This window comes from Setaria italica, chromosome I (genome assembly GCF_000263155.2).
Source record: "Setaria italica strain Yugu1 chromosome I, Setaria_italica_v2.0, whole genome shotgun sequence".
Taxonomy (NCBI): Eukaryota; Viridiplantae; Streptophyta; class Magnoliopsida; order Poales; family Poaceae; genus Setaria; species Setaria italica.
Genome location: NC_028450.1, coordinates 23617637 through 23642487, shown reverse-complemented (window position 1 = coordinate 23642487; position 24851 = coordinate 23617637). Strand labels below are relative to the sequence as shown.

General features: G+C 40.3%; 1 protein-coding gene across 1 annotated transcript; it reads left to right on the top strand.

The window, feature by feature from the left end:
* LOC101760859 lies at positions 1–15724 on the top strand. Its single transcript, XM_004952459.4, has 18 exons — positions 1–315; positions 3613–6501; positions 6909–6999; positions 7084–8614; positions 8724–8803; positions 9140–9224; positions 9302–9393; positions 9477–9545; positions 9621–9657; positions 9746–9828; positions 10340–10786; positions 10916–10952; positions 11036–11093; positions 11157–11296; positions 11390–11455; positions 11557–11671; positions 12000–12038; positions 15133–15724. The coding sequence occupies exons 2-18, from the start codon at positions 3735–3737 to the stop codon at positions 15258–15260; spliced, it is 5865 nt and encodes a 1954-aa protein (XP_004952516.1). The 5' UTR covers positions 1–315; positions 3613–3734; the 3' UTR covers positions 15261–15724.
* The last annotated feature ends 9127 nt before the right edge of the window (positions 15725–24851 follow it).

The window sequence follows — 24851 nt, the reverse complement described above, 5'->3', positions numbered from 1 at the left end:
TCTCTAGACTAGACTGTGGTGTCTCTCTCACACAAAGTCGCAGCGACCCAACCTCCTCGCCCCTCCTCTCTCTCCCTCGCGGTGTTGTTTTCGTTTCCCTCTCGCTTTCCTCCGCTCCACCGCGCGGCTCCGGCGGGCGGTGCGCGGGCGGGAGAGGAGGAGCGGAGGGCGGCGGGGCCGCGGCGGTTTCTCTGGCCGAGGAGCTCGGAAGGGGGGAGGCTCTGTTTCCGGGGCTGTTTCTCTGCATCGGGTTCTCCGAAGATCGGGGGGGACCGCGCGACGCGGGGGGCGCGCCCGATCTGCTCCGCCGGCGAGGTGAGCTTCTGGATGATACGGGGCTGGTTCCCCTTCGTGTTCTTCTCTCTGGCGTGCTGAAATGTGGGTCGTGGCGCGGGGAGCCGTGCGGGTAATTTCGCTTGTGGAGGAGGGAGGACGCCGCTCCCGTTTCCCCCATTTTTTTTTCCGGGTCGTTGGACGGGTTTTGGTTCGTTCGGGTGGGGTTTTAGGCGGGCGAATCGCGTTTTCGTTGGGTTTTTGTCCGCGTGGGGTGTAATTTGGGCTTGGATTGCCAAGCTCGGGAGGAGGATTGGTTCAGAGGCGCGAGAACAGAGGATTCGGGAGGTTTCGGTTTTAGAGAAGAGCCGCCGCTTCAGTTTGGATTTCCGATCGAATGCAGCTCTGTCGTGTTGTTGTCTAGGCTTTATTTCGACGAATTACTCTTTCAACCCCGCGAATGAATGTTGCGATGTTTGTGTTTGTTTGGATTGGTGTATTGATGTGTTCTTAGTCATTGGTCAAGCAGAAGCCGCGGCGCATGGTCGTGAAAAGTTTGCACTAGCTAGATGGCATTACTTAGTTTCTCAAAGTGATCAAATGCTCGAGTTTGGCGTTATTTCTTATGTGACATTGTGCTATGATATCCTTGCTGCACTAGATGTTGTCTGTGGTCTTCCATCTCATGGAGCTTGCAATATTTTGAGGCTCAAGCTATAAAAAATAGAAAAAAAAAGCTTATTTCCAAAGCTAAATCCTCCATGCATGCGGCTGGCATTGCTGTCTGAAGAGTGAGACCACGGCTGGCAATGCTGAGCGAAGATTTGGATACTGCTTGCAGGCAGTGACATGACTTGACTTGCTGGCATTCCTGCGAAAGTTTGGGTCCAGGGCATGCAAAGAGACATTTGCACACGTCTTAAGCTTTGCTGACTGAAGAATGGAATGGAGCATCCAAGTTGTAGTGGGACCAAATGTCAAGAATTGCCAGGTGTTTGCCTGAGGCTTTCGGCTGTTCATGTGACTGAGCAAAGAGTTGTTCAGGTATCTAGAACATGCATGTGAAGTCCTATGGACGTGCTCTCTGGTTTTGCTGATGAATACTGAAATTAAGGAACGTGGGTCATGCTGCAGATTGCAAATATTCGGCTAGTTTCAAGGTGGCACAAGCAGTTGGAGTTGCTCAATCAAAAGTGTGACCTGGGAACACAATTGATTCCATAGGGTTGCAAAGCCTTTGGTACTTTTGAAACGAGAGTGGGTTCAGTGCATGCCATATGTAATGTAGGTTACCACAAATTCTTGTAAAAGCATAGTTCTGAAGCAAATAAATAATGTACTCAACTGGCATTATGAGAGGAGTGTTGGGCTTGGACATGGTTTGGGTGATGGTGTTTCATGGGAGGGATTTCTATAGAAGCTTAATTTTGAAGGCATGTGATCGGTGCTTTGAATTTTGAAGAGTTAGTAGTCTCATAGCATGCCATGGGCACTGTGTGTTTACAATGGTTTTAGAAGAAAGTTTAGTTTCAAAATAAAAGATTTTAGTGCCTGTGTTGATGCTACTGTTGGAAGAGGAGTCTTGGGGGTGCTATGCTTGACACAGATTACTATTAAAGCCTAATTTTGAATCCTGGCAGAGTGGCATGTATGCAAGCTGCATTGCTAAAATTATAGGGGGTTTGTGACATGGCATGGGGTTTTGGGCTTGGCTGGTTAGGGCAGCTTCTCATAAAATCCTTAATCCTGCACCAATGTTCACAACAAGTGCATTCTTGCGTTTTTATGAATTATCAAATATATTTAGGAAAACAAATTATTATAAATATGTCGTTTCCTATTTTATTATTTCCTCATTAACTGTTTGAAATAATGCAGATTGCTTTGGCCCTTTGGTTATGAACAAGATCTTCACATCTTTGACCATATTTAAGTGTATATTTAGTACAGTATCTCTTTTAAATACCAATATGCACATTTGGTTTGATGTGATAGCATTGTTCATTGTACCAAATAAAAATTGGAAAAACAAAAGTACCTTTTTTGTTCAATTTGCACGCAACATATTTTGTGTATGTAATAAAGTAGGCTATGTGTTTGACAAAATATTTGCTGTAGAAATCACGGAGTTTGTCTGCTATTGTGATTTTTTTTTTGACAAATTCGTGCTTTGACAGCTGATAGATGTCCTGCATACTTATGAAATCAATTAAAGCTGCCCTATATGGTTGAATGTTATTAATGGCTTCCATTCAATACTCAACTTACATTCACACCAAAAAATTCTGAAGAATAACAACATAAGACGTCCTTTGCTTCATTTCCCTTCAACTCTCATGAGCGAGGCAGCAAGGAACCCTTGATGCTTTGGCTACCTGCTGTTGGGCTTGGGGTTTTGAGTTAAGTAATCACGGTTAATTTTCTGTTTGATATGTAGAATTGGATTTTGGTGGAGAAAATCTGCTTTACTTTGATATTATACCTCTGGGTTTGATAGTTCACATTTTTTTCCTCGAACACGCAGGTGAGCTGCGTATCTTTGTATTAAAGAGAAGAGAAAGAAAGAAACCAGTCCCTTGCAAGCAATCCCTCTAACTCACCTAGGAGAATAGAGAGATTGCAGAAACAAGCAAATAAAAAACACCAAAGTACAAAAAAAAAAAGACCTGACATAGGCCAATTAAGTTGGCCCAACACCATGACCAAGTCCCAACTCCTGAAGCTTCTTAGCCCCAGTCAATTCCCAGAGCCCCAACTCTTTATTAAAGAAGAGTTGTGCATTTGCAATGGAGGGTGAGGCTCCGTTAAAAACGCAATTGTTTCTATTGTTCCATAAAGTCCAAGCTCCAAGAATCACCATGCTATTGAAGCCTTTTGTCTGAGTTTTATCAACTCGTCGACTTGCTTTTCTTACATGACATAAAAGCTATTATGATAGTTCACAATTTTTATGCACAATTATTTTACCTGATAATCTTCATGACATAAAAGCTATACTCATCTACAAAGTTGCCTCCATAGTTTATACATATCTCAAAAAGGTCTCAAGGAACTGGTGGTAATACCTACTGACAGCTCAAGCACCGAAATGTTGTCAAACTGATCATGTCAACACTGGTCAGTTACAGCTTCTCAGCAAGCTAAACAAACTCGAGGAACATTGATATTATTTAGAGTCTCTTGCATTGATGTTTCATGTTTGTAAGGAGTGCAAGTTGTGCAACCTACTCATTGTACTATTTTTTTCATACTCATTGTGCTATTTTTTTTTCATAATATTGTTGTTAAACTGTGATTTTTTAAATATTTGTAACAGTATTGTCTCTTCATGACTTTCAGGTGAAGTCGACTGGGAGGTTTGATAGGGTTGTGGTTAATCTAGCCCTGCACCTTCAGAGATGGCATGATATGACTTACCTCATCTGGATAACAGTTTGACTGGTACCATAAGTGTCGGAAATATGCAGGAGGGGCTGGGGCAAGGGGTGCATGTACCTCATGGTATCAATCTGTGTTTCTCAACTTCTTCTGTGCCCTTTCAGATGAATTCTTCCATTGAGCTGGGCACAGGAGACGTTACCCCCCCTGTAACATTTGAGAAGTTATCTGCTAACCCACAACCTGTTAGAGATGATGCTGGAGTGGTCGAAGGTATCGACATGAATGGAAAATCAGTTCAAAAACCTAAGAGGAAAAAGCACAGGCCAAAGGTCATTAAAGAAGGACAATCAGCAAAGTTGCAGAAGCCTAAAACTCCAAAGCCTCCCAAGGAAAAAGGGAATCAGCCTACTGGGAAGAGAAAGTATGTCCGGAGGAAGGGACTAAGTACACCAACCGAACAACCTCCATCAGGAGGTGCTGATACACATACTAGAGCTGAAACAGGAGTAGTCCAAAGATGTTTGAACTTTGATGCAGGAGAACAACATGGACATTTGGATCTTGTACCGCAAACTCAGGCAACAGACATACATACTGGTCCCGGGGATGCTCAGCCATCAATATCTGGAGTTGAAAGAAGTAATGTCCAGGTAGCATGCCACTGGGGTGGTACCAGCAGCGGTATTTGTTCAGTTGATCCAATGGCTAATTTGCAAGAATTACGGGTAGACAACATGCCTAAAAGAGTTAATTTCGATCTGAACAATTCTATAGTAAACCAGATGCCAACCAATTATTCTAATCTAATGGACAGCTCTGGACAATTTTTTCAGTTTGGTTTAAGAGATAACATTCAAACAAATCAGTTACTGGATTCTCATTCTAGTCTTCCAGTTAGATGCGTCTCTCATCTCACCAGATCAGTAGATCATATGCAGCATCCATCAGCTAATTTTGATCAGTACATAAGCACACCTCAAGCTTGTACAGAAAATTCACACAGAAATTATCAGATGTTCAATGGTTTTAGAATGCCAGAAAATATGACGGCAGCCTCTCAGCATATTGAAAGGGTCCCAATGAGGGGCAATTTCAATCCTGAAACTTGTGTAGGAGAAGGTGTGATAAGCAAAATGCCCCAATGTTACAGAATGCCAGAAACTCCACTTGTACCTCCCAAGCATAGTGAAAGGAACGCGATGAATGGAGTTCTGAATGAATTTTCTGTGAAGAATGATCACTTGAAGTTTGCTACCAATGATAACTACCAAACTGGTGCAGCTTTTGGTTTTCATGATTCTCCAGACTACTCAGATGTTCTTGCAATAGGTAAGAAAAGAGAACACAATGCTATCAGTGGTCATCAGATTTCTTTTAGAATTGATTTTGAAACCTCAAATAGAGCAACACAGTTCTATAGTGATGACCCCCTTTCCACTGGCTCTTATACATCTTATTATCCTGAAACATGCAAAAGGATGAGACCAGAAAATCACAGCAATCGCCTCAATGGAGCTACATTTTCAGATAGTTGGAATACAAATAAAACTTCAGCTGTAAACCCTGGAATTTGTACCTTGGCTGACGTACAAAGGTTGATGGCCCTTGAGAAATCACGAGCTTACCAACAAATTATTGACTTTGGAGCGTCAGGAAACAACATGGTCCAGCAACAAGTTGAACCTGCTCAGCAAAATATCATTGGTAAGGAATTTATTGCTTTGCCTGATAAACAGTTCAGAAGCTTTACTGCGCAGAACATACCATTGCCTGGCAGTACAATGAGCCCTCTGGGAGAAAGCAATATCCTGAGGAATGGAGTGCATCAAATTCAGTCTTGGGAAATCACATCTAGGCAGGATCACTGTAGCAACAATTTTACTTTACCAGATAAATGGTCTGGATACTTAACAGCAGGGCACACACAATTGTCTAGCAGTATAGTGAATCCATCCATAGAAAACTATATTCAGAGTAATGCTATTCATCAACATCAATCCTTAGAAAATGTTATGCCTAAGGAGCCAGTGTTGTCTGAAACACACAACACTTCCAGTAAAGAGGCTCATAACTACAGCATTGCTGCTGCTACTGATGAGCAGATCAGGACTACAAGTGATCCAGTTGTGAGGTCCCTGTCCCAACCAACAAGCCAATCAACTAGAAGAGGAAATTGCCATCTGGACTCAACTAGATTGACTGCAGAAAACTCCACTGAGAAACCAAAAAAAAGGGGCCGTCCAAGAAAAGAAGCAAAACCCAACAGGGAACCAAAACAAAGAGGTACTAAAGGAAAACAAAATGTTGGTCATGCAAAAACCACATCGCCAAAAGGTGCATGTACTGACTCCTTCAAAACTAATGATATTACATATGCTTCTGAACCTTCCACTGGAATTGCTCCTAGGATGGCAAATGTGGATTCGAAAATCTCTGATCATGATAAGTATAGTGGCATAACCTCCAAGCCAACTGATGGAGGAATCATTCCTCAAGCTACAGCACCATCGGTTGATCCTTTAGATGGAATAATTCAAAAGATTAAGCTATTAAGCATAAACAGAGCAGACGATATTGTGGCAGAGGTACCCCAAAACGCTCTTGTCCCTTACGAAGGTGAATTTGGTGCACTAGTTGCATTTGAGGGAAAGGCAAAGAAAAGCCGTTCTCGGGCCAAAGTGAACATCGATCCAGTCACCACTATGATGTGGAACTTATTGATGGGACCGGATATGGGAGATGGTGCTGAAGGGTTAGACAAGGATAAAGAGAAATGGCTTGACGAAGAAAGAAGAGTATTCAAAGGAAGGGTTGATTCATTCATTGCTCGTATGCATCTAGTTCAGGGTATGGAAACTATTTCAATCTTATGTTTCTAGCATTCTTTTTCTATATTTAGTACTACTCACTATCTCAAGTTCTTTTTTTCATGGGGTGTGTTCAGTCAGCCCTTCTTTTAGTATTTGATCTATATTCTGCAAATATTCAGATAGGTCCTATGAAAACTCATATTGTTAGGTTTGCCACTAAATCGTATGGTTATAGAAAATTGATAACCACAGTTGCATTTTTGGAGACCCTGAAAACAAGAAATCATCTATGGTTTGTGATCAAAGGGATCATATTGGAGTTCATTTGGACAGTGATTCCACAATGTAACATGCGACACTATAATAATTCATAAGATGTTAATCACAATGTGTTTTGTTTCCACAACAGAACTTAATTTTTTCTATAATCTAATTTATTTACAGGGGACAGGCGTTTCTCTCGATGGAAAGGATCAGTCGTGGACTCAGTTGTGGGTGTATTTCTTACCCAGAATGTTTCGGATCATCTTTCTAGGTGAATTTCTAGCCTAATTGAAGTAAGAATACAGTGTGCAATTTAGCATATCGATATACCAATTTAGTCTTTTTCTATTTTCAGTTCTGCTTTCATGGCAGTTGCCGCCAAATTTCCTGCGAAGATAGAAGTCCCTGAAAAACCTGTGGCGGAGATGTCTCGCTCACCTACTGAACAGAAGGATAGTTGTTCTGGACTGTTTGGTGATTCTATCAAGTTGCAGGGGAAGTTATTCATTGAAGAGATAAGTGATGTTAGATCATTAGTTACAACAGAAGATAATGAAGAAAGTAATAGTAACGACTTAATTGGAAGCTCTTCTGGGTATGGAGTAAACCATGCAGCTGGAGGATGCCATGTCTCTTATAGGAAGTCCCATGAAAATGGGCCATCAGGTTCTGTTTTTCCAACAGCCGGCTTTTCAAGTGTAGTAGAAGCTGAAGATGGGTCATTGGAGGATGTTATTTCTTCACAAAATTCTGCCGTTTCTTCCCAAAACTCCCCAGATTACATCTTTCACAGAACCGACCCAATAGGTTCTAGTTCATTGCAAAATTGCACAGAAGAGGGCTATACAATGAGAAATATGTCCAATGGGGTTGGCAGCACAACTGAGTATACAGCGCTGCCGCCAATGCAAGATCCAAAAGGCATTCCTGGATCATCAGATTGTGATGGATTTAATCATCTTCCAGTCTCAGGTGTGAACAAGGGCGTGTTGCTTGATCTAAACAGATCATATCAGCCATTACATATTCCTATGTCCTATGTTCAGAATGGCGAGTCTGATTTCACAGGTGTGTCGTGCTTCAGCCATATAGATAAATCAATCCGCACAGGCCCTGATAGAGTGAATCTTTCCAGTGTTACACAATCTGAGGCTAGCTTTTATCAGCTTCCACCTGCTTCTGCCACGGGCAACAATAATAAAACTAAAGTAACTGATTCCTCAAAGCACTCTTTGTACAGTATAAATGGGCCACTAAGTCAGGAGAGGAGCACTTGCCCTTCTGATCCTTCACAACAAGGCGACTTACCACCAATAATTAAACAAAACTTCCAGCCGTTACATAGTTCAGAGGAAGTACTGTTTTCCAAGGAGCACTCTTCCTGTGGAAACGATTTTGTGAGGAACAAAACTGAAGCTCCTTTTGTGGAATCACATGTCTATTCAAATCTTAAAGAGGTGCACACTACCACAAGAGAGCAGGTTCAATCAGGATGCAGTCAACATGATAATGATGTCAGTGTTCAGACAACAGCAGATGAAAAGCATCGGTCTCCAAACTTGCGTGAAAACCAGAACTCTCATTCAGAAGTCTTGCAAGGAGTTGCTTCAGACCCGACGCAGAAGTTCATTGATACTCAGAAAGGACCATCAGAAGTTCCTCAAGATGGATCAAAGGCTAAGAAGGTACGGGGCCGACCTAAAAGGAAAACTTATGACTGGGACAGTTTACGAAAAGAAGTGTTTTCCAATGGTGGGAGTAAACAACGAAGTCATAATGCAAGGGATACTGTTGATTGGGAGGCAGTTAGGCAAGCAGAAGTGCGGGAAATATCCGAAACTATCAGAGAGAGAGGAATGAATAACATGCTAGCAGAACGGATAAAGGTAGGTCTGGTAGAAGGAAGCTATCCAAGAAGTTCTAGTCATTCAAGCATGCACCCATATTTTAATTTGCCCTTGCACCATTTTAATGTTTTGACCATCTTCTGCGCAGGAATTCCTGGACCGATTGGTGACAGACCATGGAAGCATTGATCTTGAATGGCTAAGAGACGTTCAACCGGACAAAGCAAAGTAAGTCTAGTGGAATACACTGAGAAAATTATAAGAACTACTGAACTGCTAATCGTATAAGCCACTTTGTACTATTCATATAGTTTTGTGATGCTACTGCTTTTTCACTTTGAAGAAACCTGAAGAGCTTAAGTGTCTTACAAGTTTACTGAATGAAGAGTTTAAGTTTAATGAAGAGTTTTAAATCATCAAAAAAAATCTATTGAGTAAACAGTGAAAAACTGAAAAGTTGATGACATCACCTTTGTAATCATTGCAATAGCTAAATATTTCATCTGAACAGGGTTTTATTTCCTTTTTTTAATCTGTCATACACATTTCTGCTAATTCTTCCAGGGACTACCTTCTAAGCATTAGAGGGCTTGGACTCAAAAGTGTTGAGTGCGTTCGTCTCTTGACGCTACATCATATGGCTTTTCCAGTATGTTTTTTGTCCATCAACCTCCTAAAGATTTTTCAAGTATATTCCTTATTCTGAAGCTCTGTATGCTGATTCAGGTGGACACAAATGTTGGTCGGATATGTGTGAGGCTTGGATGGGTGCCACTTCAACCCCTGCCAGAGTCTCTTCAGTTGCACCTATTGGAAATGTATGTATTTTAATTCTCTGTAGTTGATCTTGATCAATATATGATCAGCCATGACATATAAGTCTGATCTTCTACCCCTGAAGGTATCCTATGCTGGAGCACATACAGAAATACCTTTGGCCTCGACTATGCAAGCTAGATCAACGAACATTGTAAGATTAGTTCAACCAATACTTTTGATAATATATTTAGCTGGCAAGATTCGTTGACGCCTTCCATTTATGCAGGTATGAGCTTCACTACCAAATGATTACTTTTGGAAAGGTGATAGACATGAAAAATAAATCTAGTGATCCAACATGGGCTGGTTTACTGTGAACTGACTTACCTTTTTGCTTTCTTACACCATTAGGTTTTCTGCACAAAAAGTAAGCCTAATTGCAATTCATGTCCAATGAGAGCTGAATGTAAGCACTTTGCTAGTGCATTTGCAAGGTAATTTCTAGAAATGCAAACTCCTTGTTATTCAGCTAATGGACTTGCTGAGTTATGTTGTTTTTTACTTCAGATATATGTATGGGATACTGTTCATTATTTATTGCAATGAATTGACATATGTAGTTATTTATCGCAAATAATCTTTTAGCTATCAAGAAAGTTATTACATTGCTGTAGATGGCTCTCGATGCACTCTGATTTGACCTCTGACCAAAGAGAGTGAACTTCCTTTACGAGGAAAGTTATTTGCTCTGTTTTTGCAGTGTGCTGATATTCATGACATATCTAGAACGTCTTGTAGCTATCAAACAGTAATTGTGACATTGTCAATGGGCCTTAGTTCGCTCCAGTTTGAGCTCAATGAAAAACTTCAGAGATTTGCATTTTATGTGCTTTGTCCATTTCCACTAATAGGAGCAGTCAAAACATTGTTTTTTTCCTTATGTCAATTTCAAAATTTTGCCGCTGCACATTTAGATACAATTGGTAACACTCTGTATAAATACAGTGCTAGGCTTGCCCTTCCGGCACCTGAAGAAAAGCGTTTGGCTACATCGGAAGATCCAAATGTTGTAGAGTTTCTTCACCAAGCATACATAAACTCAAGGAAAGTAGACCAACTTGAGTGGAATGCAAATTATCCTAAGCATGCTGTTTCTGGTAACCATCAGCCGATCATTGAGGAACCACCAAGTCCAGAACCTGAACCTGAAAATGCAGAGACAAAGGAGGGTGCAATAGAGGATTTCTTTTGCGAAGATCCTGATGAAATTCCTACCATCAATCTTAATATTGAGGAGTTTACACAAAACTTGAAGAGTTACATGCAAGCAAACAAAATCGAGATTGAAGATGCTGACATGTCAAAGGCATTGGTGGCCATTACCCCTGAAGCTGCTTCCCTTCCAACCCCAAAGCTCAAGAATGTTAGTCGCCTGAGGACAGAACACCAAGTGTATGACATTAGCCTTGATGAAATTTAATGCCATTAAGAATAACTTAGTTCCTTCATTGCTTTTACTATTTGTATCACTGATGTGGTTGACACCTGTCTTTTGACTTGTTTACTTTCATCTGCTTGCAGTTATGAACTGCCGGATTCACACCCTCTTCTGGAAGGAGTAAGTTCTCGGCAGATATCAACTAAACACTGCTTCTGTATTGAATATTTATCTCAAATTTAGCTTTCTTTATATCTTTGCAGTTCGAACAGAGGGAACCTGATGATCCCTGCCCATATCTTCTTTCTATATGGACCCCAGGCAAGGTCATTTGCTTGAAACCTTAGTTCGCCTACATTCTTCTAATCTTTAAGCACTGAACAGGTGAAACAGCACAATCAACCGATGCACCCAAGACATTCTGCAACTCAGGGGAGACTGGTAGACTATGTGGAAGTTCAACATGCTTTAGTTGCAACAGTTTACGAGAAATGCAGGCTCAGAAAGTCAGAGGAACACTTCTGGCAAGTTTTCTCGAGTCCTTTTAATTTTTGGGTCTTGGGTATTATATATATCGCTAAACCAAAAAGTTTTATTCTTTGATCAAATGTAAGCAGATACCATGCCGAACAGCAATGAGAGGAAGCTTCCCACTTAATGGGACATATTTTCAAGTTAATGAGGTGAATATTAGTTTCCACATGTTTTTGTTCTTTGCTATTACAGTAGAAGAACTAACTCTTGGCCCATCAGATTTATCAGTGGTACGAATGTCATTATGCAGGTATTTGCTGATCATTACTCAAGCCAAAATCCAATTGATGTTCCACGAAGTTGGATATGGGACCTCCCAAGACGAACTGTTTACTTCGGAACCTCAGTTCCTACAATATTTAGAGGTATTGCTCCTCCTGATGATAACCAAGAGTGTGGATCTTGCATAAACATTTTACTTTTTCCCCAAAATTTGTTCCTTAATGTTGGTCATGGATTCTGTGACATTGAACCATACAACTTAAAAGTGGAGAACGAAATACAGCAATAATCAAGTTTCATGTTCATGATTAAACCATCCACTGACCACAATCTCTGACACAATACAGAAGCAAGAAAATATTTGCAGCTCGATGGGACTGTTTTGTGGTTTCTGTAGCGATCTTTGTTGGCAAGTTTTGTTCTTTTGTGTCCACCAAGCACTAACTATGTATTACATCTTTTTGCTGACAGGTTTAACGACTGAAGAGATACAACAATGCTTTTGGAGAGGTACCCACTTTTTCTCCATACTTTGATGATTTATGCACACAATGAAGAAGTCTAGTGTTGAGCCCTATATATTAATGTGAAGTGTGCATGGATTGGGGTCCTCTTGGCTGTGCTACATTGCCATTTTAGTATCAGCATCATTTTCTAATGAGAACGGTATTAGTACTGACATACTGTTGAACGTCAGGCATCATATAGTACCACTAAGGTCATTAAGTCATCAAGTCAACTAGTAAAGTCACCGCTGGTCCAACTGTTTGACTTGGTAGATTAGTATGACTAGTCTCAACAAGACCTGCTTAGGCAGGAGGCATATTAGTATGATGGTGATCTCAATGTGCTTAAGATCGCACTCTTGCTTCCAGTTGACCACCCCAATGGCCCCATGGCCCCAACTTCGAGTAACAAACACCATTTCTTTTTCAGTGTATGAGAAACAGAAGCTGCTGCCTGCAGGCTCTCCCTTCCTCCCTCTCCCTCTCCCTCTCCCTCTCCCTCTCCCTCTCCCTCTCTGCCTTCTGTGTTCTCACATGTGTGTCTGCGCGGAAACTTAATATATCACTAATGGAAGATTTGATTATTTCATTGTCGATTCATGTTTCTTCCTTAAGACTTTTATCAAGTATCAACCATGACAATTATGACATCAATTGTGAACTATTTCCTCCTTGATGCATTTAACGTGTATAGACCTTCTGAAGGTATTTTTTTCTGGAATACGTAGGAGAGCTGCGTATCATTGCATTAAGAAAAGAGATAAAAGACTCATATAGCCATACAACACCACACACACCAACACTACACACACCTCACAGGTTCTAGGTTACATACGCGCCCGTTAAAATTTAAAGGTCGACCACCCCTCACCAACGGGCACTGCTAAGCCCCAGGTCGAGCAGCAACCAGATCACTAATGCCTTTGGCGCCTACCAGCCTCCAGAGAACAGCTTCTTCCTGTGCAAGGAGAAGCACCCGCTCCATCCTGGGTGAGGCACCATTAAACACAATATCATTCCTTTCCTTCCATAGAATCCAAGCTCCTAGCATGACCGGTGAATTGAATCCTCTCTTGGTTCCTTTGTCAAGTGTGCTACCAGCTTGTTGCCACCAGTCAAAGAACCCAGTGGAAGATGGTTGAGGTGCAATATCCAGGAGTCCAAAACTGCGAAGTAGTTGAAGCCAGAATTGCCTAGAGAAGACACAAGAACAGAGGAGGTGCTGAATGGTTTCGTCCTCCTGGTCGCAGAAGGGGAAATGCTCAGGATGAGGGAGACCCCTTCTAGCGAGTCTATCAGCCGTCCAACACCGATTATGTGCCACTAACCAAAGGAAGAATTTGCACTTCCTGGGACCCCAATTCCTCCAAATTAGTGTGCTCAGCTCAAACTGGACTGCTCCAAGGAAAAAAGCCTCGTATGCTGACTTAGTAGAGAACTGTCCTGAATTCTCAAATTTCCATTTATGAACATCCTCAGCCTCTGGCAGGAGCAGTGTTTCCTGAACCATGTCCCAAATATCCAGAAATTCTGACAGGACCGCTACCGAGTAGTGCCCCTGGATATCCTGTACCCACTGATTGTCCAGCAATGCTTCCTGAACAATACGCTTCTTAACCCGCCTCTTGGGTACAGTTGCAAACAAATTGGGAGCCAATAGCTGAATAGAGGACCTTCTAAAGGTAGTTACTTTCATATTTGAATTAATAGATCACTATTGGAAGATTTGATTTTGTTGCATTTGTTGATTCATGTTTTTTCCTTGAGTTTATCAAGCATCAACCATGACACTTGTGATGGTTTTATTTTCATATTTGACTTATGTACTTCATTTCTCAATACATTTGTTTGATTTGCTGTATAATTTTGGGAAAGCTGAAAGGAGTTTGGTCTAAAGAAATAATAATAATTGGCCAGAACAGTCACCTCTTTCACCGTGCCCATTGCTGTCTTAGTTTGTTGGGACACTAATGGCCACAGCTAGCTCATAATGCATGGCATCTCAGTAACTACTAGCTAGCGGGTGAAAGGAAAAGGGTAGAATAAGAGGAGTGAATGGCTGACCTCGATTTATGGAGGAGTCAAAGTTGGAGGCTAAGTGAAAATGTAGATTAATTTAGCATCATAGGGTTAGGCTGGCAGCTGCTGCTGTGGGTGGCGGGGTCAACACTAGTGTGTGACCCAAGCTCACATGTCCTAGGAAAGGGTAAAGTTAGATAAGGTATGGGGCTATAGACTGCCCCCTTGTTGCAACTGGCTCATGGCAAATGGATAGAGCTGACAAGGGATTACACTAATGGAAACGAGCATTATTCAATGGAAGATCAAGGTATAGAAAACAATCGGCAGGACATGGGACACTTCTGAATTTGAGAGCATAATTGCCTTTAATTTTTTTTTGGTTGTCAAGGGAATAACTGGGTTAATTAATGTTTGATTGATCAGCCAATCTCTTCCCTCGTAAAATGTGTCAGTTTACACTAATTTTGGTCCATTCCAAATAAATCTGGGGTGTTTATTATTTTTTTTTCATTTTCTTAGTTCTGGTTTCTCTTTTTTGATATAAAAGTACCAAAATATATAATACTCCCTCCGTTCCAAATTGTAGGTCATTTTAGCTTTTCTACGTTCATAGATATTATTATGCATCTAGATATAGAGTATATCTAGATGTATAATAATATCTATAAACCTAGAAAAATCAAAACGACTTATAATTTGGAAATGAGGGAGTATATGACAGAGAAATGTGCAAAAAGAATATGGTATTTTTTGGGTTCTCTTTTACCCTGCTTAGTTTTAGAAACAATACATTGTACAATTGCATTCATTATTCATGTATATAGTGTATTCTTATCTTTTCTGCAAACTAACAGGTCTTAAAGTAATTGAGCAAGGTTAATGTTTAGCAACTACTCCCTCCATCCCAAATTGTTTTGGCTTCTCTAGGTGCATAGCATTTCTACATATCTAGACATACCATATATTTAGATGCATAGCAAAAGTTATGTAACTAGAAAAGCCAGGGAATACAAACTTTGTTTTATCATCTAGAACTTGCTTATGCTTAGTTGCCTTCTGTCTTAAAATGTCTGCAGGATTTGTGTGTGTGAGGGGCTTTGACAGGACAGTGAGGGCACCGAGGCCGCTCTATGCGAGGCTGCATTTTCCTGCCAGCAAGGTTGTTAGAGGAAAAAAGCCTGGAGCAGCAAGAGAGGAAGAATAATAGTACATTGAAGAAATATAGTGGAGCTAACCAGACTACCAGAGGATGGATAGCCCAAAATGAGGTGCTGACCCAATAAGTCGCCAATCATTTCTAACAGAATGTCTTGCATCTGTAGTGAATGCCAGTACCTTGCAAACCTGTGATGCTGATGTTATGAGGCGACATAACCCGTTAAGTTAGATCCCATCTGTGGTAACAGCCTAGCTGTGTCCAGTCATTCTTTACTCCTGAATTCAATATAGCAAATGAAAAAAAAACCCATAGTGCATAGTCCAGCCGCTCTAATTGTTCGGTACCTGTGTAAGTGGTATCAGTTGTTGTACAACAGGAAGATGAACCTTGCAGTACAATGGTCATACATGTTCGTTGATCACAGTGTAAACAATGTAAGTGTAAACAATGTATGCTTCATCAGCAGCTATTTGATTGTTTCAAATCAAAGGAAAAGCCTTTTCGATTCATACTGGAAATGAACTATTCTATTTTTTTCCTCTTTTCTTTTGTGATGGAAAACGTCAAAATAATGCGGAATAGTTTCTTTTCTTTTTCATACTATTGCATACGAGGGGGTTGGGACCGTGCACCGCATGCACTTGTCGCAAGCTTTTCTTAAGCTGATCGTGGCAGCCACTAACACGCAAGCTAGAATCTATCGTGGACGAAGTCATTTGCCTGACGCCGCGGGCCGCCGTAGAGTTGCGGATTAAGGAGTGTCATGAATTCGTTGTTAATAAACACATAAACTTGTACATTGTCAGTGAAGGGTGACTTAATATTGGTAACTACCTAATAATTTCATTATTTATTAGACTATTAATTGGTTAAGAATTGTCAATTGTCTTTTTTAAGTACTCAAATTTGTTGACATATGCGTCTTATCACGTGCTATATTCACAATTCTAGCAGTTTACAGTGGGTATGCTCTTGGGTACGGGTTACCCGATGGGTAAGAAACCCGTGCGGGTGCAGGTATGGGTATTTTAGTGGGTAGAGTTAGAGTCAACGGGGTGCAGGTATGGAATGACACTAACCAGCGAATATCTACCCATTGCCATTTCTAGGTATAATCAATTTTCTTGAATCATATTATTTATCATAGATAGTTGAAAAGGACCAAATCAAACATAGACAGGGTTCACCCAACCAAGCATAATGATCACCTCCTATCTTGAACCATTCTATATCAAGCCCGTCCTTGGAGGTGTGCGATCCGTGCGACAGGGCCTCCATTTTTTAGGAGCCTCCATTTTCCAGGTCTATAGCCCATCATGCTTACCAAATTTCTAGGCCTAAACTTATTTTTCATAGTTATCCGACTAACAGAAGCAAGGGCGAAGCCCAAAGGCTCCTTTTCCCGTCGCGCGGCTGTAGTGTCTGTTCGCGTAATTGTTTGCTCGTCTCCCTGACTCCGCAGCTTCCAATCGTGCATCTCGTCATCTCTTTAGTCTAGGGCATAGTTGTGCCGGTCGCCCGAGCGCTACTACTGGTAATTGGTAATTGTCATCATCGATCGCTGAAGTGCACGTCCGCTAGAGGCTTAATGAAGCGTGCGGAGCTGTGGAGCTTGACTCCGTGAGGCATTCTGGTTACTTGATCGATTCTACTTCTTGCTTCACGTGGATTAGTGAATCAAAATTTTCTTATATTTTGTATACATGTGCATGAATTGATCTAGATTAGTGTTCCAAGAACCAAGATCAAAGCCATGTCTTATGCAAACCGATCTAGAAAATTTGAATCAGGTTACCAAAAGCGTAAGAAAAAATAAAGGATGGAAGAATTAACTCAATCTCAAAAAGGAGCTATGGATAGATTTATTAGAAAAGAATCGTGAGTGTCCTCCAATAATCAGTCAATTGATCAGAGTTATCCAATTGATGATAATACTGATAGTGATCCTATGGATGGGCAAACAGAGATTGAAAATAATTGAGATAGAGGAAGCTCTTAATGACAACACAAATGAGCAAACGGATAATAATGGTGATAATTTGGATACTAATCCCGTTGAGGATGTTGATGATTCTTTTCAGCCTGATATATTTGATCCTAGGTATTGGGATTCGCTTGATTCTAAACAAATTTTCATTTTAGCAGAAAAGGGACATAAAGGAAACTTATCAATTCAGAAAGGTTCTAGGGATAGATATTCTAGAAGGTTTTCTGCACTATTCTATACTAGAGTACTATCAAATGGAGAGCATTGCGATAGGGATTGGCTTGTTTATTCTAAAGAGCTCGATAGAGTAATTTGCTTTAGTTGTAAATTATTCACAAAAGGGAACTGGAAAGGTTATCTGGCAAATGAGGAGTATAGTGATTGGGCACATCTTGGTACTAGACTTAAAGAGCATGAGACAAGTGCTGATCATGTTTTAAATATGACCGCTTGGTATGAGCTGCGTAGTAGAGTGCAAAAGGATCAAACTATTGATAAAACTGCTCAGCAACAACTTGAGAAAGAAAAGGACCACCGGAGAAAAGTTTTGTTCATAATTGTTGCCATTGTAAATTTTTTTACCAAGCATAATCTAGCATTCCGTGGTAGTAACAACAAGCTATATGATGATAGCAATGGGAACCTTTTGGGTTTGGTAGAGATGTTGGCTGAATTTGATCCAGTTATTCAAGAGCATGTTTGTCGTATTACAAATGATACAACACATGTTCATTATCTTGGTCCTAGGATTCAAAATGCTATTAAGTCTGAAATTATGATGAAAATAAAGAGTGTAAAGTATTTCTCTGTCATTCTTGATTGTACCCCTGATGCAAGTCACCAAGAACAAATATCTTTAATTATAAGATATGTGGATACATCTTCCGGTTAGGTTTCTATCGAAGAATCCTTTCTAGGATTTTTAGATGTAAACAATACGACTGAACAAGGACTCTTTAATGTGCTACAGAATGAGCTAAAGCAACTTGATCTTAATATAGATGATGTGAGAGGACAAGGCTATGATAATGGGGCAAATATGAAAGGATGCAGCAAAGGTGTAAAGACAAAATTTTTGGATGTAAATCCTAGAGCTTTCTATTCTGCTTGTGGTTGTCATAGCCTTAATTTGACACTTTGTGACATGGTCAAGAATTGTGGTAGAGCTAAAGATTTTTTTGATCATCCAGCGCATCTACACAACATTTGCTAATTCCACTAAGAAATAGCAGATTCTCAAAGATAACATAACATGATGGACTCTCAAGTCAGTATCAGCTACACGTTGGGAGAGTTGTGTTGAAAGTGTTAAAGCTATTAGATTTCAATGTGCAGATATCCGGGAGGTTCTACTTCAGGTATTCAATATTTTCATATTATACTAATAATATCGCAATTCATTTGACCATGTCTAAATCTAACGATATGTTGTTTCTTTTAATCTCAGGTATCTAATTTTGAAAATGATCTAAAAACAAGCAGCGAGGCTAAAGGTCTAGAAAATAATGCACTTGGAGAGTATGAATTTATAGTGGCAATAGTACTTTGGTATGAAGTATTATATGCCATTAATTTAGTAAGCAAACAGATGCAATCAAAGGATATGCTTATTGGTGTTGATATTGAGGAAGTGCAGGGGCTAATTGCGTTTTTCAGAGGGTACATGAAACTGGTTTCTTAGAGGCATTGGAGACAGCCAAAGGAATTGCACTTAAGATGGATATTAGTATAGAGTTTCATAATAAACGAGAGATTAAAAGAAAGAGATATTTTGATGAGAACCCAGATGACACAAATGCTTCCACACAGTCTGCAGAGGAATCATTTAGAATCAACTATTTTCTAAATATCGTTGATCAAGCTATTTCCTCACTTACAATAAGATTTGAACAGTATCAAGGTTACTAGAATATTTTTAGTTTCTTATTTACTTCCAACACATTGAAGTCATTGGATAAGAATAGCTTGAAATCTTCTTGTGAAAGTCTTGACGGGGCCCTTACAAGAGATGGTAAATCTGATATTGATGCTAATGAACTGTATATGGAGTTAATATTTCTTCAAGATTTCATTCCAAAAGAAAATATGGTCCTGTTGAGATTCTAAAGTTTCTGAAGCGACATGATTATTTTCCCAATGCTATTATTGCATATAGAGTTCTCTTGACCATTCCTATGACTGTTTCTATATCTCTTGACCATTCCTATGACTGTTGCATCAGCAGAACGTAGCTTTTCTAAATTGAAGCTACTGAAGTCTTACGTGCGTTCTACAATGATACAAGAAAGATTAAATGATTTGGCCATGATAGCACTTGAGAGTGACATATTGGAGAAGATTGAATATGAGTTTATTATTGAAAATTTCATTTCAAGGAACACCAAAAGAATGATGCTCCTCAGATAAAGATTATGCAACCAAGATTAAATAGGTATGGTTCTTAATGTATCATATTTCTATGTAATATATTATACTATATATTATTTTATTACTTTATTTCGCCGTAGGTTTCATTTTATAGTTCGGTACAGGGCCTCGGTTTATGCCGGGACGACCTTGTTCTATATATAAACCAAATGGTACAGTTGAAGTCATCGCTATGGTCTATATCAATGATCGATGGTTCACCATAGCTTACAGCCCTACTGTGCCAATGGATAATGGCACATGGCCTTCCTATAGGACTTTTGCAAGGTTTGGTAGGAAGTGTTGGACCATGGCTCGGGTGCGGTTCTTCTTGAGGCTATAACTCTGTCATTCTATAAATGCATTTTGATTGTCTTGACGAGATCTACACAATGGTGGAATTTATTTTGCATTTGAACAAAGTCATCTAAGAATCAGCCCAGCCAGCCAGCCCATTAGTAAAAAAAACACCGCAGTCGGTAGTCCCCGCATCGGTCTTCCTCGCGTCGCGACTTCCTGGCGGTGGACTGCGTCGCACGGGGTGGGCAATCCCGCGATTGGTTGGCCGGTCGCCGGCGGGCCGGTGGGGGATGGCCGGATCGCTGGCTCCTCTAGTCCTCTCTCCAACCTCTACGCTTCTTTCACCGCGGTTCGCGGAGCTCGTAGCAAGGTGCCCGAGCCCGACCGACACCCTTCTTCCCAAATCACGGCAGCCCTGCCTTGATTCGGCCTCCTCTGACCTCTTGCCTCGACGTCCACGCCTCCTCCGCGCCCTCCTACTTCAACCTTCCCCTAAACACCCACGGATCCAAGACGGCAAGACCTATCAGGCTACCACCAAAGGTATTTCAAACCCTAGCCGGCTAGTGCTCTAATATGAAATTATGTAGATGTGTTCTTGGCAGCTCGTGTTGGTGTGCTCTACTAATCAGTGCATTGCTCAATTGCTTATGCCTATGTTAATTATTGCAGAAATTTATTGTTGATACATTGCATCTTTTTTTTAGAATTATTGAATTATGAAGAGGGACGGAGATATTGCATCACTTTTTAGGAGACATGCTGCAAAGAAGCTTGCTACTTCTGCATCACCTTCCTCAGTTCCGGTTCCAATTGTGCAAGAAGTGTAGACTCAAGAGGAAGAGAGTATAATGGAGGAGGTTGTGAATCCTATTCCATCTGGTCCTTCTGAAATAGTTGAAGACGTCTCAGTACAGCCACAACCATTGCCACAGCCAGAGGCACCTCCATAGCCAGAGCCACTGGTTTATGATGTCAATCGGCTTCCACATGATCCAGGTGAAAGGCTGCCCATTGCAAGTTATCATGTTAATGATCAAGATGCAATTAGAAGAGCATATATTCTTAGAGGTCTATTCCAACCATTTTCACATACTTTTCCAAAAACAAAAATTGCAAACAGAAATCGTTGTTGCACTCCTGTCTGGTTTTATAACTTCAAATGGGTTGACTATAGCATCAAGAAGGATGCAGTGTTTTGCTTTCTATGCTACCTGTTCAAGACCAAAAAATCCGAGGGCAAGGGGACAAATGCATTTACCGTATATGGCTGGAGAAATTGGAATGTAGAAGACAGTGCGCTTATCATACATATGAAATTTGGTGCACACAAGGCAGCTGAAGAGAGATACATTAGCTTTATGAATCCAAATGCAGCAATTGATGATAAAATTGAGAAGTGGAGTGATGAGGATCATCGTCTTTATAATGCCAGATTGACTTATTCACTTTGTTGTTTGAAGTTTCTTTTGCACCAGGGATTAGCACTCCGTGGACATGATGAAAGTGAGGAGTCAAGCAATAGAGGGAACTTCATTGAACTTCTAAAATTTCTTGCATCCAATTGTGAAGATATGAATAAGTGTGTCCTCAACAATGCTCTAGGTAACTGTCGCTTAACCAGCCTAGAGATTCAAAAGCAAATTATTCAATGTTGTACCATAAAGACTAGAAAGAAAATAATTGAAGAACTTGGTGAGGAGCCCTTTTCAATTCTTGCTGATGAGTCTAGTGGCATATCACATAAAGAACTAGCTCTTTGTTTGCGTTCATGTGAGCATTTTCTTGGAGTTGTTCATGTAGATGATACTACCTCTTTGTCACTTAAGAAGGCAATTGAAACATTACTTGTTAGTCATGGCTTGACAATAACTCAAATTCGGGGCCAAGGTTATGATGGGGCTAGCAATATGAAAGGAGAGATTAAAGGGCTGAAAACATTGATCATGCAAGAGTCACCTTCGACTTATTATATCCATTGCTTTGCACATCAGCTCCAGCTTGTTCTTGTTGTTGTTGCTAAGGGAAATGATAATTGTGTGTGGTTTTTTGATCAAGTATATATGTTGATGAATATTATTGGGAGTTCTTGTAAGCATCATGGCATGCTTCGAGATGCTAGACTTCAAAATATCATGAAAGCAATTGACTGTGATGAACTAGAAACTGGTAGTAGATTAAACCAAGAAATGGGGTTGGCTAGGCCTGGTGACACTCGATGGGGGTCTCATTTCAAAACTGTTTTGAACATTATAGCTATGTATCCCACAATCCGTGATGTACTGATCATCCTTGGACAAGATACTACACAAAGGAGTGACTGGCCAAAATTGCATACTATGCTTGGAGCATTTGAGTCATTTGACTTTGTCTTTAGTTCACACTTAATGCTTGTTATTCTTGGATACACAAATGAATTGTCTCAATGTTTGCAAAGAAGAGAACAAGATATCCTGAATGCAATGTCTCTTGTTAGTGTGGCAAAGGGTAAAATGCAACAATTGAGATCTAATGGGTGGAATCAATTCCTTGAAAGGGTCACTTGTTGCAACAAACATGGTGTTGAAGTTGCTCCAATGGAGATGAATTATGTGTCTTATGGAAGATCTTGACGGTTTGCTTGAAATGAAACAAATGATGATCATTTTAGAAGGGAAGTATATCTTGGGGTATTGATCATATTAGTCAAGAACTTGATAATCGATTTGATGAAGTTAATATGGAGTTGCTTTCTTGTATGGTTGCCTTCAATCCTGCTAATTCATTTGCTTCATTTGATGCACAAAAGATAAGTAGACTTGCTGAATTTTATCCACAAGACATCACAAGAAAATATTTTCTAAAACTTGAATTGCAGCTCGATAATTATATTGATGATGTGAGATAAGATGATAGTTTCAAAGGGATACAAAATCTTGTTGACCTCTTGGTTCTACCTGTGGCGACAGCTAGTGTTAAAAGAGCTTTTTGTGCAATGACTTTGATCAAGAAATAAGATGGGTGATAGTCTTTTGGATGATTGTCTTGTCACATTCATTGAGAAAGATATTTTCTTTGAAGTGGATGAGAAGATATAATTAAGACTTTCATGTCCATTAGAAATCGTAGGCCGGAGAAAAAGTAATATTGTAATTTTCTTTGAACTGTAGGTCTATAAGCTTCTTTTGATCTATTTATATTATAATTTATGACCTTTTAATTTAATCGTTGAATTCATGATATTATGAGATTTTTTATCTATGCTATTATTGTTTACCGATTTATTACCAAATTATTAGTTTGATTTTACCGTGTTATATTTTGGATGATTGGCTCGGCATACTCTAAGTTTAAATCCTAACTCCGCCACTGCGTCTAGGTCGGTTTTCTCATCATGCCAATTTTGATCGTCAACATTTTATTTTCAAATTGCTACTTACATGCACTCTCCTTTGCTACTTTAGTTGAATGCCGCCTTTTACCCGAGGAAATGCCTTTTGTTTCGAAACTGTTTGGCTGTGAGGTCCTTATGGCTTGACATGGAACAAGACCGACCGATGCTAAATTAATCTTCACAGGCAGATGAAGCTGAAATGCAAGCCTTGCATCGATTGAAAGAGCCATACAATAACAGTAGCTGCGCCTTCTATGGCTTTTAGATGGGGATGATTGATTGCTGGCCTCATAATGTCATGCCACAGATGAGGCGGCGCTTAAGCTACGGTGGCAAAAAAAATGACGCTGCGCGTGTGGTGAATGTTTCCATGGCTCGCATAACTCTCGGATCCAACCAGACAACACCTTGTTTTCATGACGTCGCCGCAAGTTCAGCGTGGCGCGAAGTGGTGGGGAACCAAACATCCCCATAGTTTTTTCCACCTACAAGCTTGTCATCATCATCGAAAAAACTATCGTAAGAATCTAAATTGAGAGTTCTCTTAATTTAGTCAGAAGATCAAAAAGGAAAAGAGAGAGGGAGAAGTACCAAAGAGTTGAAGGAAGTAACGTGACTGACCTCGACTTCCTCAAGCAATCTCCTCTATCTCCGGTGGGTGGTGGACTGAGCGGCCGACGGTTGATGCCAGTAGGGCGTGTGAGGAGGAGGAATTTAGGTTAGGGATTTAGGATTTCTTGATTTGAGGGTGGTGGTTCCAAAGTCGGTAGGCTTAGAGGGATGATTGGCGGCGGTGGTTAAGGGTTGTTGGCAACGAGGCACTGCCGATAGGGTAGCAGAGGAGGCCGGTTGGGAAGGGTTAGTGGCAGGGCACTATAGGCATGTAGTTATAGCGGTTAGCGATGGTGGAGGTTGTGGACGGCGGTGGCACCGGAGTCAAGCGGGCTAGCAGGGGAGGTGAAGGATCTCAGATACGAATGAGGTGGGGGGAGGGGAGGATGGTGCTCATCGACGCTCGAGGTGACACTATAAACCCTAAATATAAATCTTGTGAACTTAGATCTACTCATTAGATTACACCTACCAAATCTGTATTGATAATATATTCCTCAATTATTAAGATATAAAAATTTGATATTTTAATGCATCGTATCAAAACTTAAAATAGAGGTATCGCCATTTAATGTGGTGCGTAAGAAACGTGGCATATTTTTGTCCACCCAAACTACGATGAAATGTTTGTATAATAAAGATTCGTTATAGTCCATCAATAAGCCATGAGGCATCATTCAAACTTGCTTTGAAGAATTTCCCATATCATTCTGCATTTTTATTATTAGTAGGACATGAATCAAAGTAAGCATACGTTTTAGCTGATTTAGAATTTCATCAACTATTATTTCAATAGTTAAATTTCTATCAAATCAGTATTTTTTAAAACTTATATAATTATTCTTTCTATTCAATTTTTTTGAAAAAAATAGATTCAGTCTGGTGCGTCTTCTTCCTGCTCGATCTCCACTTCCCTCTTCCGGATCCCGTTCCCGTCATTCACCGCCGCCAACCCCCC

Coding starts and splice junctions, on each gene's coding strand:
- LOC101760859 (XM_004952459.4), top strand. CDS start 3,735: ATGCAGGAGGGGCTGGGGCAAGGGGTGCATGTACCTCATGGTATCAAT. Junction 7,000..7,083: donor GTTTCGGATCATCTTTCTAG/GTGAATTTCTAG, acceptor TTCTATTTTCAG/TTCTGCTTTCATGGCAGTTG. Junction 9,546..9,620: donor AAGCTAGATCAACGAACATT/GTAAGATTAGTT, acceptor CCATTTATGCAG/GTATGAGCTTCACTACCAAA.